The sequence below is a fragment of the Podarcis filfolensis genome, assembly GCF_964270895.1.
Source record: "Podarcis filfolensis genome assembly, chromosome: 13".
NCBI classification, from domain to species: domain Eukaryota; kingdom Metazoa; phylum Chordata; class Lepidosauria; order Squamata; family Lacertidae; genus Podarcis; species Podarcis filfolensis.
Window position 1 is genome coordinate 473,302 of NC_139615.1, and position 15,886 is coordinate 489,187.

The 15,886-nt window shown below is 48.5% G+C and overlaps 3 protein-coding genes across 3 annotated transcripts in view; all 3 read left to right on the forward strand.

The window, feature by feature from the left end:
• The window catches only part of LOC310746797 (uncharacterized protein), a 45,255-nt gene extending 37,713 nt beyond the window's left edge, over positions 1 to 7,542 (forward strand). The window contains exon 7 of the mRNA XM_083580911.1: positions 6,333 to 7,542. The gene's annotated coding sequence lies outside the window, so the exon portion shown is untranslated. The remainder of the gene's footprint in view (positions 1 to 6,332) is intronic.
• LOC310746851 (uncharacterized protein) lies at positions 2,634 to 6,206 on the forward strand. The gene is made up of 5 exons (XM_083581024.1): positions 2,634 to 3,266; positions 3,441 to 3,522; positions 3,751 to 3,827; positions 4,173 to 4,299; positions 5,224 to 6,206. The coding sequence occupies exons 1-5, from the start codon at positions 2,865 to 2,867 to the stop codon at positions 6,126 to 6,128; spliced, it is 1,593 nt and encodes a 530-aa protein (XP_083437150.1). The 5' UTR covers positions 2,634 to 2,864; the 3' UTR covers positions 6,129 to 6,206.
• A 3,115-nt stretch (positions 7,543 to 10,657) lies between the features above and the next one.
• Positions 10,658 to 14,499, forward strand: LOC310748679 (uncharacterized protein; the record flags this gene model as incomplete). Its single annotated transcript, XM_083584525.1, has 5 exons — positions 10,658 to 11,032; positions 11,208 to 11,289; positions 11,490 to 11,575; positions 12,048 to 12,174; positions 12,822 to 14,499. 5 exons carry the CDS (start codon positions 10,658 to 10,660, stop codon positions 13,811 to 13,813), a joined length of 1,662 nt encoding a protein of 553 aa, XP_083440651.1. The 3' UTR covers positions 13,814 to 14,499.
• Between the last annotated feature and the right edge of the window lie 1,387 nt (positions 14,500 to 15,886).

Sequence of the window (15,886 nt, forward strand, 5' to 3'; positions counted from 1 at the left end):
CAAAATAGAGGCACACTTTTACTCTCGCAAGGTCGAATATACTGCCTTTGGCAGAAGACATCTGAAGGCAGCCCTGTTTAGGAAAGCTTTTAGTGTCTGATGTATTACAGTACTTTAATATTTGTTTTGGAAGCCGCCCAGAGTGGCTGGGGAAGCCCAGCCAGATGGACGGGGTATAAATAATAAATTATTATTATTATTATTATTGTCTGCCCTCTAGGGGCGATTCTCAAAAACCCCACTGGAAACACGGTTATGTCCCTGTGGAGATGGCAGTATCGAATCGGTGGCTCATGTCCCTCTTTACAAGGTTTGAGGAGCGAAGTTGTTACCCCTCTATTATTGTCTATTCTGGGATGCCCAACCGTTGTTGCAGTCTCCATTCTCTTGGCAGATCAAGGTGAACAGGAGACAGCAAAAGGTGCAAGGTTTTTAACCGGGTCAGTTAGAATAAGAACCATCATTTGACTTTTGATCCTCACCCCCAAAATGTATTTTATGTACAGTAATCAACTTTTTACCTTTATCCTCTGTAAGCTGCATTTTATGTTATTGCTATGGCTGGTGGCTGATGCACATAAATATTTATTCATACATTCAACACCCACCTTGCCCCGTTCCCTTGTAGCCCCACTTCTCAACTCCTTCCTTGCCACCTTGTACCTCACTGACTGCCCAGGCGCAGCCCTCGGGGACATATTATGGACATACAGCCCCCCACCAGCGCCCCTGGTGGGGGCCTTCCCCGCCACCCCCAAGCTACGACCCTGGTGTGTGTGCTCAGCTCATGCATGGAGGGACCCCCAAGTCCAGGGAGACAGAGGCTCCTGCCCCCTTCCTCTCTGCAAAGCATGGAAGGGGGACCAGGGCACAGGATGCCTGCGACTCTTTCCTTCCTTTGCATCCATAGCTTTGGAGAGGGAAGGAAAGGGCCTGAAAACAAACCCCCTCCATACCGAGGAATCTGGGTCATCTACGTCGTAGTCGGACAGAAAGATTTGTACGTAAAATACAATAAAGAGAAAAAGGAAAGCGAGACCCATGCAATCAATTGAGACTGTTGGAAGAGGGGAGGGGGCAGAGAAGAGAAAGCGCTTCTTGGTGCAGTGCAGAGACAAGCCTGCGGAACTCCCTGCCCCAGGAGGTGAGCCCAGGACCAGGGCAGGGAGGAGGAGAGGCTCCGGGTGGCTTCATGCAGGAGGGCTGAGCTCTTGTCTCCCCAGAGATGCTGCTGAATCCCAGTTGCTGGAAGGAAGCACAGGGGTAGAGAGGGGCTCTTGCGCCCCAGCCCTACTGGGGGGCTTCCCATTGAGGTCCCTGGGGGGCCCCTGTGAGAATCATAGGAACATGGAATCGTAAAGTTGGAAGGGAGCCCGAGGGTCATCTTGTCCAACCCCCTGCAAAGCAGGAATCTCTGCATCCCTGAAGATTTCTAAGCAGTTTGGATGTCCAGCTCTCAAGGATGTGTGAGTTGAGATTCCTACATTGCAGGGGTTACATGACCCCCAGCTCCCCTTCCAGCTCTACAGTTCTGGGGTTCTGTGAAAGAAGCTTGTGGTGTGGGGCAGGCATCCGAGAGCTCAGTCAAGAGGGGAAGGGGGCAGGAAATTCCCCGAGAGAGGAATCGCCACCAGGCTGCCCTCTCTCTGGCCACCCAAAGCTCTTTAGTGTGGGGAAACCACCAAGAGGGCCCCTCTGCCCCCCTGAGCCCCCAAGGGGGGGTTAGCGAAGGAGGCCTTTCTTCAGATACTTGGGGGCCAAAAGGAACAGCTCCTGTGAGTCCCTTGAACTGGGCCCAGAAGTGAATGGACCAGCAATGCAGCTGTTTCAAAACAGGAATTAAATGTGTTCTCAAGAGTTGTTTTAGGGATTCAGTGAGGAGGGGTTCCTTGGAGTAAAAGGTAGGATAGACATGAAATTAATAAAGAGAAGGAGTCTGTCGTTTGCCCTCCTAGGTGACCCAACGCCACAAGGAGCCCAGCCCATAATCTCACAACTGCATTTTGAATCTCTTTCTGAGTTGTCTTCAAGGGCAGATGCACATGGGGGGCATTGCAATGATCCCATTGGATCCAGAGCATGGAATACCATGGCCTCCTCCTCTCGTCCCAAAGAGACTGGGGCTGGCAAACTCGCCAGAGCTGGAAGGGGGCAATGCCAGTCACTGAGGCCACCTGGGAACCTCTCAGCAGATGTGGTGGTGGTGATGGGGTTATGCTATGCTACATTATTGTTATTTTAATTACAGTGGTACCTTGGGTTAAGTACTTAATTCGTTCCGGAGTTCCGTACTTAACCTGAAACTGTTCTTAACCTGAAGCACCACTTTAGCTAATGGGGCCTCCCGCTGCTGCCGTGCCACTGGAGCACGATTTCTGTTCTTATCCTGAAGCAAAGTTCTTAACCTGAAGCACTATTTCTGGGTTAGCGGAGTCTGTAACCTGAAGCATATGTAACATGAAGCGTATGTAACCCAAGGTACCACTGCATTATAATTATTAATTACCCATTCTATTATTTACATGTGCTTCAACCTAAGTTCCCAGGGCAGATTTCACCATTAAAACACCATAAGAAAAATTGTTTAAAACTAGAACCCGAATATTTCTCCTTCTTCTCTCTTCCTTTTTTTTTCGTAAAGGAAGCCTAGAGTCTGGGCTGGGGTACAGTCCAGTCCTGGTTCCTTCCAAGACTCATCTACGCTTACTCAGGGAACCACCTTCTTCTCCTTCCTGTCTATCAGTTTTATAACAGAACAATGTCTTTCTTTGTAGAATTTGCCAGCACCTCACTTCGGAAGGACAGAACTTGGCAGTGGACCAAGGGGTTCCTTCTGATCTTTTGGAGACTTCTTGAGAGTGAAGATGCATAAGCAAGACTCAGCTGGCCCTGGAGCAGGAAGAGGCCATGCTATGGAAATGGGGAGCAGTGGGGGATTCTGGGAAAACTCCCTGCAGAAGCTCCTGGGAGAGGAGGACACCCTTCGCTCAGAGGCGCAGAGCCAGCAGTTCAGGCAGTTCTGCTCCCAGGAGGCCAAAGGACCCCGAGAGGTTTGCCGCCGACTCTACCACTTCTGCCACCAGTGGCTGAAGCCAGAAAGGCACACAAAAGCTGAGATGCTGGACCTGGTGATCTTGGAGCAGTTCCTGGCTGTCCTTCCAGCGGAGATGGAGAGCTGGGTGAGGGAATGCGGAGCGGAGACCAGTTCCCAGGCAGTGGCCCTGGCCGAAGGTTTCCTCCTGAGTCAGGCGGAGGAGAGGAAGCAGGTGAGAGAGACTTTCCTCTGGATGCTCCCAAGGGGATCCAAGGAGGGAGAAGATCCCTAAATCCCATCCTTTTTTGGGGGAATGTCATTAGATACCCCTCAAGTTTTTGCCCCAGCCATTCCTTTTCTAACCCATCTCCACATTCTCTATTACAAATTCTTGTTGCTCTTTCAGGAAAGGGATCTGTTTGCAGAAAAGGGACCAGATTCCTCTGAGGCAGAGAGGACTCCATTGGACACCAGAGAGCAGCCGCTGGGTAAGGAGGAAGGAGTTTCTTCTCAGTTGGGGTCACATTCTGGCCATTCTCAAACCAATCTGTGGGTTCTGTCAGTATTTTTCGGTATGACACTTGGGGCCAAGAGGCCAAAGGAGATGAGATATATTTTAACATAACTAAAATATGAAATGGGGACAGACTCCCAAATGCACCTCTGAGAGAAGCATCCTGCACTCCTGTCTCCCCACTTCCCTTTGTCTCTCGCAGGTGAAAGAAGGATGCCGGCAAGACGTCCATCTCTTCTTCCTGGTGGAGGGGAAGCAGTGGCTGAGGAACCGGATCAGGTGTGGGGAAGGAGCTATGTGGGGAGGAAGGATGAGGGGTGGGGCAGCCAGGATTTTTCTGGGGGCAAATGAATCTCATGGTCTTTTTTCATCTGTCAAATCTGGAAAACTGTCATTCTTGCACAGACAGAATGATTTGAAGATATCAACCTAGAGCTTCATCCATTTTCACTAAGATTCATACCCATCATTGAAAACAGCATTAAAGATTCCCAAAACATTAAATTATGCATCCATGGTCAAAATGTGCAGCAAACAATTCCGATTAATCCAATGCAGGCAGAAAGAGGAATGTGCAGTAAATAATCTTTATGTTGTGTAAGAGAAGGACCTTTTTTCTTTTAGGGTCCAGTTTGTTTTGAAGATGTCGCTGTTTGTTTCACGGCTGAGGAGTGGGCGTTGCTGGATCCTGCCCAGAGAGCTCTGCATAAAGAAGTCATGGAGGAGACTTGTAGGATCATGAACTCTCCCGGTAAGGTTCCCTGTTTGGTTATAATAGTTGTTTTGACATTCAGTCAATATTTTCATATCACAAACCTCCCATATTTTGACGGATCTCAACTTTGCCACCTGGAGTGTCAGGAGATGTGTGTTAATCTGAATTCATAATATGGCTTATCTCTGTATAAGATTGACATAACTCTAATACGACATAAAGTCGAAGCCTTATTCCCGCATCCTGAAAGGCATTCTGGAACATCCTGAGTTCACACACATCAGGCATTATCAACACATGCAAATATGGGGTTGCTCATTGCAGGATTCTCAGCTCCCCAGTGGGATCCACCCACCCCATGGCAAGGGGGTGTAAAGGCAGGTTGGAGACAGAGATGTCTAGGTTCAGATCATTGCTCACAATCACAAGTCTTTCGCCTTGTTGTTAAACGGTAACAGGATAACCAAAAATTGGCAAGGTGAGAAAGAGGCAGAAAGATCCTGACAGAATTATGCAAATTGTAGGAATCACTGCCCCCTCTCCTATTGTCAGGGGCTGGACTGAGAAGGAATGGTGGGGGCTGCCCCCCTTCTCCTGAACCTTCCCATGGGCAAGAAGACAGTATAGATTTAGAACCGTGGTTTGCAGACGGTCATAATTCAGAGGCTGCAGAGGGGAGAGGGTTTTTCACACGCAGCTGTTCCTCCTGCTTCTGTATCTAAGGGAAGAAGCAGCTCAGCATGTCAGCCAAGAGGGTCCCCCAAAGAAAGCACCTCTGGGGGTGCCTGACACACGCAGCTGGTCCTGGGCTCCTGCTCTAGAGAAAGAAAACTCAGAGAGGGAAGGAAGGGAGCACTGCGTACGCTCGTCATCTAAATCCTTTCAGTTCTTCCTCTCTCACAAGCGCTAATGAGCATTGTTCAACCCTGATGCTCTAATTCATCTCTCTTTTCATTTCAGGTGTTGAGGAATTAGAAATGAAGAGCAAGGGAAACCATGAGAAAATCCACACAGTGCAGAAGCCATGTCAGTCTTTGGAATGTGGAGATAACTTCACTAACAGCTCCGATTCCATGTCTCATCAAAATCCCATTGGGAAGAAGCCATATCAGTGCTTGGCTTGTGGAAAGAGCTTCAGTAGAAAGGACAATCTCACTTGCCATCAAAAAATTCATACAGGGCAAAAACCATATCAGTGCTTGGATTGTGGAAAGAGCTTCAGGAGAAAGGACAATCTCACTTGCCATCAAAGAATCCATACAGGGCAGAAACCGTATCAGTGCTTAGATTGTGGAAAGAGCTTCAGTCAGGGCTCCTCTCTCACTTCCCATCAAACAATTCATACAGGGGAGAAACCCTATCAGTGCTTTGAATGTGGAAAGAGCTTCGACAGGAAGGATCGTTTTACTTCCCATCAAAGAATTCATACAGGAGAGAAACCCTATCAGTGCTTGGAATGTGGAAAGAGTTTCAGTTGCAGTTCCTATCTCAATTCCCATCAAACAATTCATACAGGGGAGAAACCCTATCAGTGCTTGGAATGTGGAAAGAGCTTCGACAGGAAGGATCGTTTTACTTCCCATCAAAGAATTCATACAGGAGAGAAACCCTATCAGTGCTTGGAATGTGGAAAGAGTTTCAGTTGCAGCTCCAGTCTCACTTCCCATCTAATAATCCATACAAGGCAGAAACCCTATCAGTGTTTGGAATGTGGAAAGAGCTTCGATCGGAATATTGATCTCACTTCCCATCAAAGAATTCATACAGGGGAGAAACCATATCAGTGTTTGGAATGTGGAAAGAGCTTCAGTTGGAAGATATATTTGTCTTACCATCAAAGAATTCATAGAGGGAAGAAACCCTAATAATGCTTGGAATGTGGAAAGATCTTCACCCACAAGAAAAGTCTCACTTCCCACCAAATAATTCATACAGGGCAGAAACTACATCAGTCCTTAGAATGCATGATGGGCTTTACTGCAAGAAGAGCGCTTCTGTGACATCAGAGAATTCATAGTGGGGGAAAACCATTTCAATGCCAAGAGTGCGGAAAGAGCTTCACCTTGAAGCAAACACTTCCCATCAAAGAATTCATATGACAGAGAAACCCTAATAGTGCTTGAAATGTGGAAAAAGCTTCATCTTGATTGAAAGTTTCACTTCCCATCAAATAACTTGCAGCAGGGAATATAATAGAATTATCATCATCATCAATCTTTATTATGGTCCAGAGACCCAACAAATCATTACAAAGCAATACACAATTCATACAGCCTACCTCCAGGTTAAACACGCATTTTGTTCAGAATATAGGGATCATTGGTTCTTGCAACCACTGATAAAAACTTTGCCACTGCTAATGTTCTAGCGTTTGTCCGGTCTTCCAATTGGAACCTGACATAGTGAGCCTCTGATTTTCCCGGGAAAGGTACCAGCAAGGATAGTATCAGTTCAGCCCTGGCTTGCTCATATTTTGCACAATGCAACAAAATATGTTTTATGGAATCGATGTCTTGAGCACACGAGCAAAGTCTGTCCTGGTAAGGAACTCCTCTCAACCTGCCATCCAACACTGCAGAAGGAAAGACGTTTAGAATTATAAGATTGTAGTGTTGGAAGGGACACTGAGGATCATCTGCTAGGGAGGGGGAGGGGACAGTTTGGAATGCTGGGGGTGAGAGGTGATTGGTGGGGAATTCGAAAGGATGGCCTTAGACAGATTTAATATTCAATGTCCTTTTAAATGCAATTATGGGAGGTGAATTATTGGTTTGCTTCATTTTTTCTGGTTTCTATTCTTTATTCTGTGTTTTGTTTTGTATTTTAATGCTGGAAACCGTCCTGAGATTTTCGGTTGAGGGCGATATATCAGTTTAATAGATTGTATATAAGAAAGTGGTCAAACATCAAAAAATACACAACCAAAACCAGCAATTTCCACACAAATCACAGCAACGACTTAAAACAGATACAGACAACCCCAGCTGCACATCCCTGTGGTCAGATGGGAAAAGGCCTGCAAAGCAGGGAGCAGGTCTTCCGGGACTCAAAGCAGCCAAGGTGGTTTCTGGCCTCTTCAGGAGAGACCCTTGGAGGTGCGAGAGCGAGAGGGGGGAAGTGTCAGCCAGGCTTGGTTGGATCAGGAGGAGAGGAACAGCCTAAGAATGCCCATTGTTAGTAGTAATAAAGGAATGGAAAAAGGAACAGGAGCACTTGAAATGATATGTGCACAAACTTAGCCTTGTTTATTTTCTAATAAATTGATTGTATTCCACCAAACGCCTCATTCTTTGCTACTTTCTTTCTTTTTTAAAAAACGAAGTTCTGTTAAGCAATTGGTGAATCTGCAAAGTAACTGCTAGGCTAAGCTGACTATTCTCTGGACAAACACCAGCTCCCCCGGCCTGAAAGCGAGATGAGCGCCGCTCCCCAAAGTCACCTTTGGACTTAACCGTCCAGGGGTCCGTTACTTAAAAAAAATAGTGTTAGAAATTAGCCAGGTGCCAGGCACTGGGAGCAGTGAACTGTTGTAAGAGCAAACTAAAGCCCAGCAACACAGCTGAGATAATAGAATCGTAGAATTGAAGCGTTGGAAGGGACCCCGTTATGGTGACCAACTTCGGCTGAAAGTGCCCCTTGGCACCCAGCTGATATAGCTCAGTTTCTTACGCTGCTCTGCATGGCGCATCCTGAAGCATTAAAAGCGCTTCATGGAAACTAACCCGGCTGTCCTCAACACCCCATAATATGAACAAGGCTACAAAGATCACTGGAAGGGCACCTGCTTGGCATGTGGAAGGGTCCAGGCTTAACCCCCCCCCATCTGGCCCCCTGGAGGGTCCAGGCTGCCAGTCAGTGCTGGCAACCCATAGCAGCAGCTTCTTCCTCTTGTCTCCTGCTTCCCTCCTGAGCATAAATGAGCGCCCTCTGACTCAGCAGCAGCACCTCATCCTCCATCTCCTGCTGCAGGTTGCATGCCCCCTCCCACTTGCATGCCCCCCCTCAAATATATAATGGGGTCGGCACATGGGGGAAAGATTCCTGCACTGCAGAGGTCGGACTCCTTTCTTGTAACTTGAATCCATTGGTTCTGGTCCTCCCCTCCAGAGCAGGAAAAGAAGAGGCTTGCTCCATCTTTCATGGAACAGCCCTTAAGATATCTAAAGATGGCTCTCCTCTCTCCTCTCAGTCTCCTCTTTTCCAGGATAAAGATACCCTGGTCCTTCAACCGTTCCTCATCAGGCTTGGTTTCCAGACCCTTCATCATCTTGGCTGCCCTCCTCTGCACACCTTCCAGCCGGTCAACATCCTTCTTAAATTGTTTTGCCCAGAACTGGACACAGTATTCCAGGTGTGGTCTGACCAAGTCATAATGGTGCAGTACTATGTCTTCCCTTGATCTGGACACTGGACTTCTGTGGACGCTGCCTAGAATAGCATTCGCTTCTTCTCAGCTGCATCACACTGTGAACTCATGTTGAGCTTGTGGCCCACCAAGACCCCTAGATCTTTTTCACATGCACTGCTAGTAAGCCAGGTGTCCCCCATCCTATATTTGTGCATCTGGTTCTTCCTGCCTAAGTGCAGAATTTGACCTTCGTCCCTCTGGAAATTCATTATGTTAGCTTGCCCCCAGGTCTCCAATCTGTAATGGTCATCTTGAATCCCTATTCTGTCTTCTGTGCCATTAGCTGCCCCTCCCAGTTTGGTGTCATCTGCAAACTGGATGAGCATCCCCTCAATTCCTCCATCCAAGACGTTTACCGACAGATGGAGCAACAACAGGCCCCGGACAGAGCCCTGCAGCCCCCCCCTGGTCACAACTCTATGGCATAACCTCATGGGGGGTGCAGTCGCCTCTCCTCATGAAGGATGTTTGAGGAGTTGGAAAAGGTTCAGAAAAGGGCTGCCAAATAGATCTAGGCAGACTTGGCTATGAAGAAAGGTTGCAGCCTTTGGGGCTTTTAGTTTAGACTTTAGAGCAGTGGTTCCCACTTAGCTAATTACTGAGCCCCCCCCCCCCCCTAATTTTCAAAAGCCAAGCCTGGCCTAGAGAAAGTGGATGGAGAGTTGCATCTCCTGGCAATGGAACTCAAAGACATCCAAGGAGTCGGAATGTTGGAAGATTCAGGACAGGTAAAATTAAGCTCTTCAGGCAAGGCAGAGTTCACCTGCGGAACTCCCCGGCACAGGACACCAGAGGGAGAGGGAGAGTGGGGGGGCGCTGGCTTGCCAAGGGTTAAATGGGATTGAGCTGGATTCCTAGAGAGGAGAGGAAGTCAAGGCGGGGGGGGGTCGGGGGGGGGAGAAACTCCCGAGCCCAAGCCCCTCCCTCTCCCGCCTGCCTAAAAGGGAGGAGGGGCCTTTGTCTCTCTCTTCTGCACGTGCTGCATCCAGGGCGCCTCCGGGAAGCCGGTGAGTCTCTGCATTGGGGAGAAGAGGGGGGTCCCGGGATGCAGGGGGGGAGCAGGCGGACCCCCAAGTCAAGGGGCAGAGGCTCCTGCCCCCCCTCTCTGCAAAGCCCGGGTGGGGGAGAGGGCACAGGATCCCTTTCGATCCCTTCGTGGAGGGAAGAAAAGGGCCTGCAAAGAAGCCCGCTTCAGACCCAGGAATCCAGACGTCGTCGTGGGAAAGAAAGATTTGTACGGAAAATAGATGCAAATAATAATAATAGGGGAGCGTGAGCCATGCAATCAATTTAGACTGTTGGAAGAGGGCAGGGGGCAGAGAAGAGAAAGCGCTTCTTGGTGCCGTGCAGAGTCAAGCCTGTGGAACTCCCTGCCCCAGGAGGCGAGCCCGGGACCAGGGCAGGGAGGAGGAGGAGGAGGGGCTCTGCTTGGCTTCATCCTCCAGAGCTGAACTCTTGTCTCCCCAGCGATGCTGCTGAATCCCAGTTGCTGTAAGGAAGCGCAGGGGAATAGAGAGGCTCTTGCGCCCCAGTCCTGCTGGGGGGCTTCCCATTCAGGCCCCTGGGTGGCCCCTGTGAGAATCATAGGAACATTGAATCGTAGAATTGGAAGAGAGCCCGAGGGTCATCTAGTCCAACGCAGGGAGGAGAGGCTCTGGGTGCCCACTAGGCTGATTCCTCTCACGGAAACCACTTCCATTGCCTCCACTTTTGGCCTGGTCACTTTCCCCCTAGGAGGGCGAGAGGGTTTCTTCTTCTTCATTCTTCCCTTTTTTCTTAGAGAAAGCTCAGAGTCGGCCTGTGGTGCAGTCCAGCCCTGGTTCCTAGCAAGACTCATCCACACTTGCTCAGGGGACCTTCTCCTTCTGCTGCTGACCGTGTGCCAATTTCATAACAGAACAATATATTTCCTTTGCAGTATTTGCCAGCACCTCTTAATCAGACAGGCAGAACTTGGTCAAAGAAAAAGGGGATTCCCTCCTAAAGATGGTTGAGGAAAACTCAGCTGCCTCTGGAGCAGGAAGAGGCCATGCTATGGAAACTGGGAGCAGGGGGGGGATCCTGGAAAACTCTGGGCAGAAGATCCTGGCGCAGAGCCAGCAGTTCGGGCAGTCCTGTCACCAGGAGGCTGAAGGACCCCGTGAGGTTTGCAGCCAACTCTACCACCTTTGCCACCAGTGGCTGAAGCCAGAAAGGCACACGAAAGCTGAGATGCTGGACCTGGTGATCCTGGAGCAGTTCCTGGCTGTCCTTCCAGCGGAGATGGAGAGCTGGGTGAGGGAATGCGGAGCAGAGACCAGTTCCCAGGCAGTGGCCCTGGCCGAAGGTTTCCTCCTGAGTCAGGTGGAGGAGAGGAAGCAGGTGAGAGACTTTCCTCCGGATACTCCCAAGGGGCTCCAGACAGGAGGGAGAAGATCACTAAATCCCATCCTTTTTGGGGGGAATGTCATTGGATACCCCTCAAGTTTTTGTCCCAGCCATTTCTTTTCAAACCCATCTCCACATTCTCTATTACAAATTCTTGTTGCTCTTTCAGGAAAAGGATCTGTTGGCAGAAACGGGTCCTGATTTATCTGAGGCAGAGAGGACTTCGTTGGACACCAGAGGGGGGCTGCTGGGTAAGGAGAAGGGAAGTTTTTCTTCTTTTGATTCCATTCTGTTGATTCTGAAACTAATTTTTTTGGAAAAGCCAAGAACCCAAAGGAGATGAGATATATTTAAACATAACTAAAATACGGAATGGGCACAAAGGCCTGAATGCACCTCTGAGAGAAGCATCCTGCACTCCTGTCTCCCCACTTCCCTTTGTCTCTCGCAGGTGAAAGAAGGATGCCGGCAAGACCTCCTCCTCCTCCATCTCTTCATCCTGGTGGAGGGGAAGCAGCGGCTGAGGAACCAGATCAGGTGTGGGGAAGGAGCCTTGGGGGGAAAGAGGCTGAGGGGGGGGGGAGAGACAGGATATTCTGAGACCAAACATATCTCTCCCCTCCTCATTGCTTCTGTCAAAGCTGCCCTTAACAAAGGCTGAAAATGCCATTAATGAAGGATTATGCTCTGAGGATAAAGAGTAGCCCCTTCACCTAAACTCTGAATGTGTCGGTAGAATTATTCATTATAAATTGTCTTTGGGACATCTGGGAAGTCTTTCCATCCCAGAACACACAGGGAGAGGAGAGAGGGATTCTTCCATTTGGCAACCTGGGACGCTTGCACAGACAAGATCTGAATAAAACAACGTGGAGTTCATTAAAATAAGCACCAATAATCCAAATGTGCAGCAGACCAATCTGATTTAAACAACCCAGGCAGGAAGCAAAAGAGCAGCATGCAGGAAATAATCTTCATGCTGCCTAAGAGAAGGATATTTTTCTTTCAGGGTTCAGTTTCTTTTGAAGATGTCGCTGTTTGTTTCACGGCTGAGGAGTGGGCGTTGCTGGATCCTGCCCAGAGAGCTCTGCATAAGGAAGTCATGGAGGAGACTTGGAGGACCATGATCTCTCTGGGTAAAGTTCCCTCTTGGGTCATAATCTTTGTTTTGGAATTCAATAGATATTTCTCTGGGACAAACGTCCCATATTTTGATGGATCCCAACGTTGCCACCCAGAGCACCTGGGATTCTCACTCCCACAGCTCACCTTGCATGGGGGGCTGGGGACTGTTTTGTCTGTGAATATTGTTCCTCCGCTTCTGCCTTTTTGCACAGGGATCAGGGTGTGGATAGGCTTTCTGAGTGTCTAGGGAAGTGGACGTCGCTTAATCTTTTGAAATCACCAATAGTTAGTTTAGAGCTTTTTGATCTATTTTCTAAACTCATTTAGAATTCTGTCATTACCCAGCAGTTTAATTATCCCCTGAACGCTAGGTAATTGGTAGACAGAGAATACAATTCATATTCAAATAGATTTCTGACCTTGCAGATGGAGTTGGTTCAATGATTGAGCCAAAGAAATTTCATCCCTGAAAAGAACAGGCTTTTTGAATCTGAATTTCCCATAAATATGTCAGTGAAAGTTAGTCAGGCAGTGAACTTTACAGTAAGACTTCCCATCTAACTCCCTTCAGATCTTCCTTTATCACAAATGTTCATGAGCAAAAACTGGGAACTCCATTTCTTTCTTAGGCTCTGATCTGTTCCTCTCTTTGTTGCAGGTGGCGATGAATTAGAAATTAAGAACAAGGGACAACAGGACAAAATCCACACAGTGGAAAAGTCATATCAAGATTTGGAGTGTGGAGAGAACTTCAGTCAGAGTTCCCATTCCACTTCCCATCAAATAAATCCTATTGGGAAGAAACTTTTTCAGTGTTTGGAATGTGGAAAGAGCTTCAATAACAGCTCACATCTCAAAGACCATCAAAGAATTCATTCTGGGGAGAAACCATATCAGTGTTTGGAATGTGGAAAGTTCTTTACTACAAGCAGATACTTACGTCGACATCAGAAGATTCACAGTGGGGAGAAACCATATCAGTGCGTGGAATGTGGAAAGAGCTTCTCCAGGAAGGACAATCTCACTTCCCATCAGAGAATTCATATCAGCTCACATCTCAAACACCATCAAAGAATGCATTCAGGGGAGAAACCATTTCAGTGCCTTGAATGTGAGAAGTGCTTTACTACAAGAATAGACTTTGATCAACATAAGAGAATTCACAGTGGGGAGAAGCCATATCAGTGTTTGGAGTGTGGGAAGAGCTTCACTCGGAAAAATAGTCTTACTTCCCATCAAAGAGTTCATACAGGGGAGAAGCCATATCAGTGTTTGGAATGTGAAAAGTATTTTGCTTCAACAAAAAAGTTATGGCAACATAAGAGAATTCACACTGGGGAGAAACCATTTCAATGCCAAGAGTGTGGAAAGAGATTCACCTTCAAGGAAAATCTCACTTCCCATCAAAAAATTCATACAGGGAAGAAACCATATCAGTGCTTGGAATGTGGGAAGAGCTTCATTTGGAATAATAGTCTTACTTCCCATCAAAGAATTCATACAGGGGAAAAACCATTTCAATGCCAAGAGTGCAGAAAGAGATTCACATTCAAGCAAAATCTCACTTCCCATCAAAGAATTCACACAGGGAGAAACCATATCAGTGCTTGGAATGTGGGAAGAGCTGGAAGGAAATCTCACTTCCCCTGAAAGAACTCACAGCGGGGGAAATCCTGGAATTATAGAATAGTAGCTTTGGGAGGAATCTTGAGGGTCATCTAGTCTAACCAACTGCAATGCATCTTCTTGATGTTTAGTCAGCATCTCCTTTCTTGTTCTGTTCTTGTGGGGTTACATGGTTCTTCACCTCCTTTTCAATCATGAGAATAACTGTGAGTAGGTTAGGCTCCCCAAGGCCACCCAGTGAGCTTCATGGCCAAGGAGGGATTTGAACCCAGGTCTCCCAGGGTGTAGTCGAATCCTCTATGGAATATACTACACTGGCTCTCCCATGAGACTCTTAGAAATTACTCATGCATTTGTGTCTGCTTAAAAGTTGGGTGCCATATTCTGGTGTTTGTGTCTAAAGCTGTGTACTCCTCTAGCAAAGTAATTTATGTAATAATAGTAAGTCAAGTTTAGTATTATAATAGATTTAAGGCAATGTTATATGGGGGAGGGGCTGTTGATTGGCTGAGAGTTTGGAAGGGTATTTAAGTAAGCACAATATAACTATCAGGCCTTTGGCTAATTAAACTTTATCATTTTAAGTGTCTTTGTGGGAGACGGAAATATTGGTGTGTTTCATTTTTGTTTTTATTATGTAATTGGTGTTTTTATTTTGAATGTTAATGCTGGGGAATCCTCTGATATCTTCAAATGAAGGCAGTATATGAATTTTAATAAATGAAAAACAAGGTTATAAATCATAAAGGAAAATATAAAAATACTCTGGGGTGGCAGCTGGAATGAAGGGGCTTTTTTGGTGAAAGACCCAGTCAAGACGCAGCTCACACCTCTGCCCCTTGAGTACTTTGGGAAGGGCCACCATAGCTCAGGAGCAGGACACCTGCTTGGCATGCAGAAGGGCCCAGGCTCCATCTCCCCTGCGAGCATCTCAAGGTCAGGCTGGGAACCTGGAGCAGCTGGAGGGACCCCCAGGGTCTGTCCTGGCAGGAGGCACCAACTTCTTCCTGTACCCCTTCCGAGGAGGCAGGAGCACCCGGGGGTCTTCTGGGGAGCAGGGGCATTCGCCCTGCTGGGGGTGGGCATGCAGAGGGGGCCCCTGTCGCCTGGGGACCATGACCCCATTAAAGCCTGTGGAGGCCCCGTGGCCGTTGAAATCTCTGGGTCCCCTCACAAATTATCTCCGAATCACTTTCTGATTTTACCAACCAGCAATTGCAATAAACCCAATCAATCTTATTTTGATCCGTTGTTGTGGGGCCCCTAAAAGGCCCAGGGCCCAGAGTCTGGTGCCAGCTCTGCCTGTTTGGCCCTCCTGCCCAGTTGGGACGACTCCTCAGGAGAGGGCAGGGCTGAAGGCAGCATCCTCTGGGCTGGGAGAGGAGTTGGAGCCTCTGGTGTCTCCCAGCCCCACCCTCTTCGTTCCATCTCCAGGGTGGGGGAGGCTGACGGGATGACCCTGGGAGTCCCCCCAACTCTTTCCTCCTTCTGGCAGAGCCTTTCCCACTTCCAGCTGCCTCTCCTGCTGCTGTTTCCAAGGGAGGGGGCAGCTCAGCTCGCCAGTCAAGAGGGCACCCCAAATCCTCCCTGGCGGGGATGGCGAGGCTCCTGCTTTGGAGATGGAGAGAAGGGGTGCTAGGCTGGCCAAGGGTTACGAGGAGCGGAGCTGCCTTCCTAGAGCGGACAGGAAAAGAAGGGGAAGCAGGCTGGTCCTCCCGAGCCCAAGCCCCGCCCTTTGCAGCGCCTTTCTTGCTCGAGAGGAAGGGATCTGCCCGCTCTCCTCTTGGATCTGGTGAGCCTCCTCTCCCTTCGCCAGAGGGTGCATTGGGGAGAAGGGGAGGGGGCAGAGGGAGCCTTCCAAATCCATGCAGCGTGGGACCCCCAAGTGAGGGAGCAGAGGGTCCTGGACCCTTCTTTTCTGCAAACCTGAGCGGTAGGCGAGTTCGCAGCAGGTATGAAACTGTGTTCCTTATTGTGCCAACTCCCTGGGGCACCCACAAAATTCTGCATGAAGGAGCCGGACAAGGTGAGGTACAGGTGGGTAAAGGACCTCTGGACGGTTAAGTCCAGTCGAATTCAACTTTGAGGTGTGGCTCT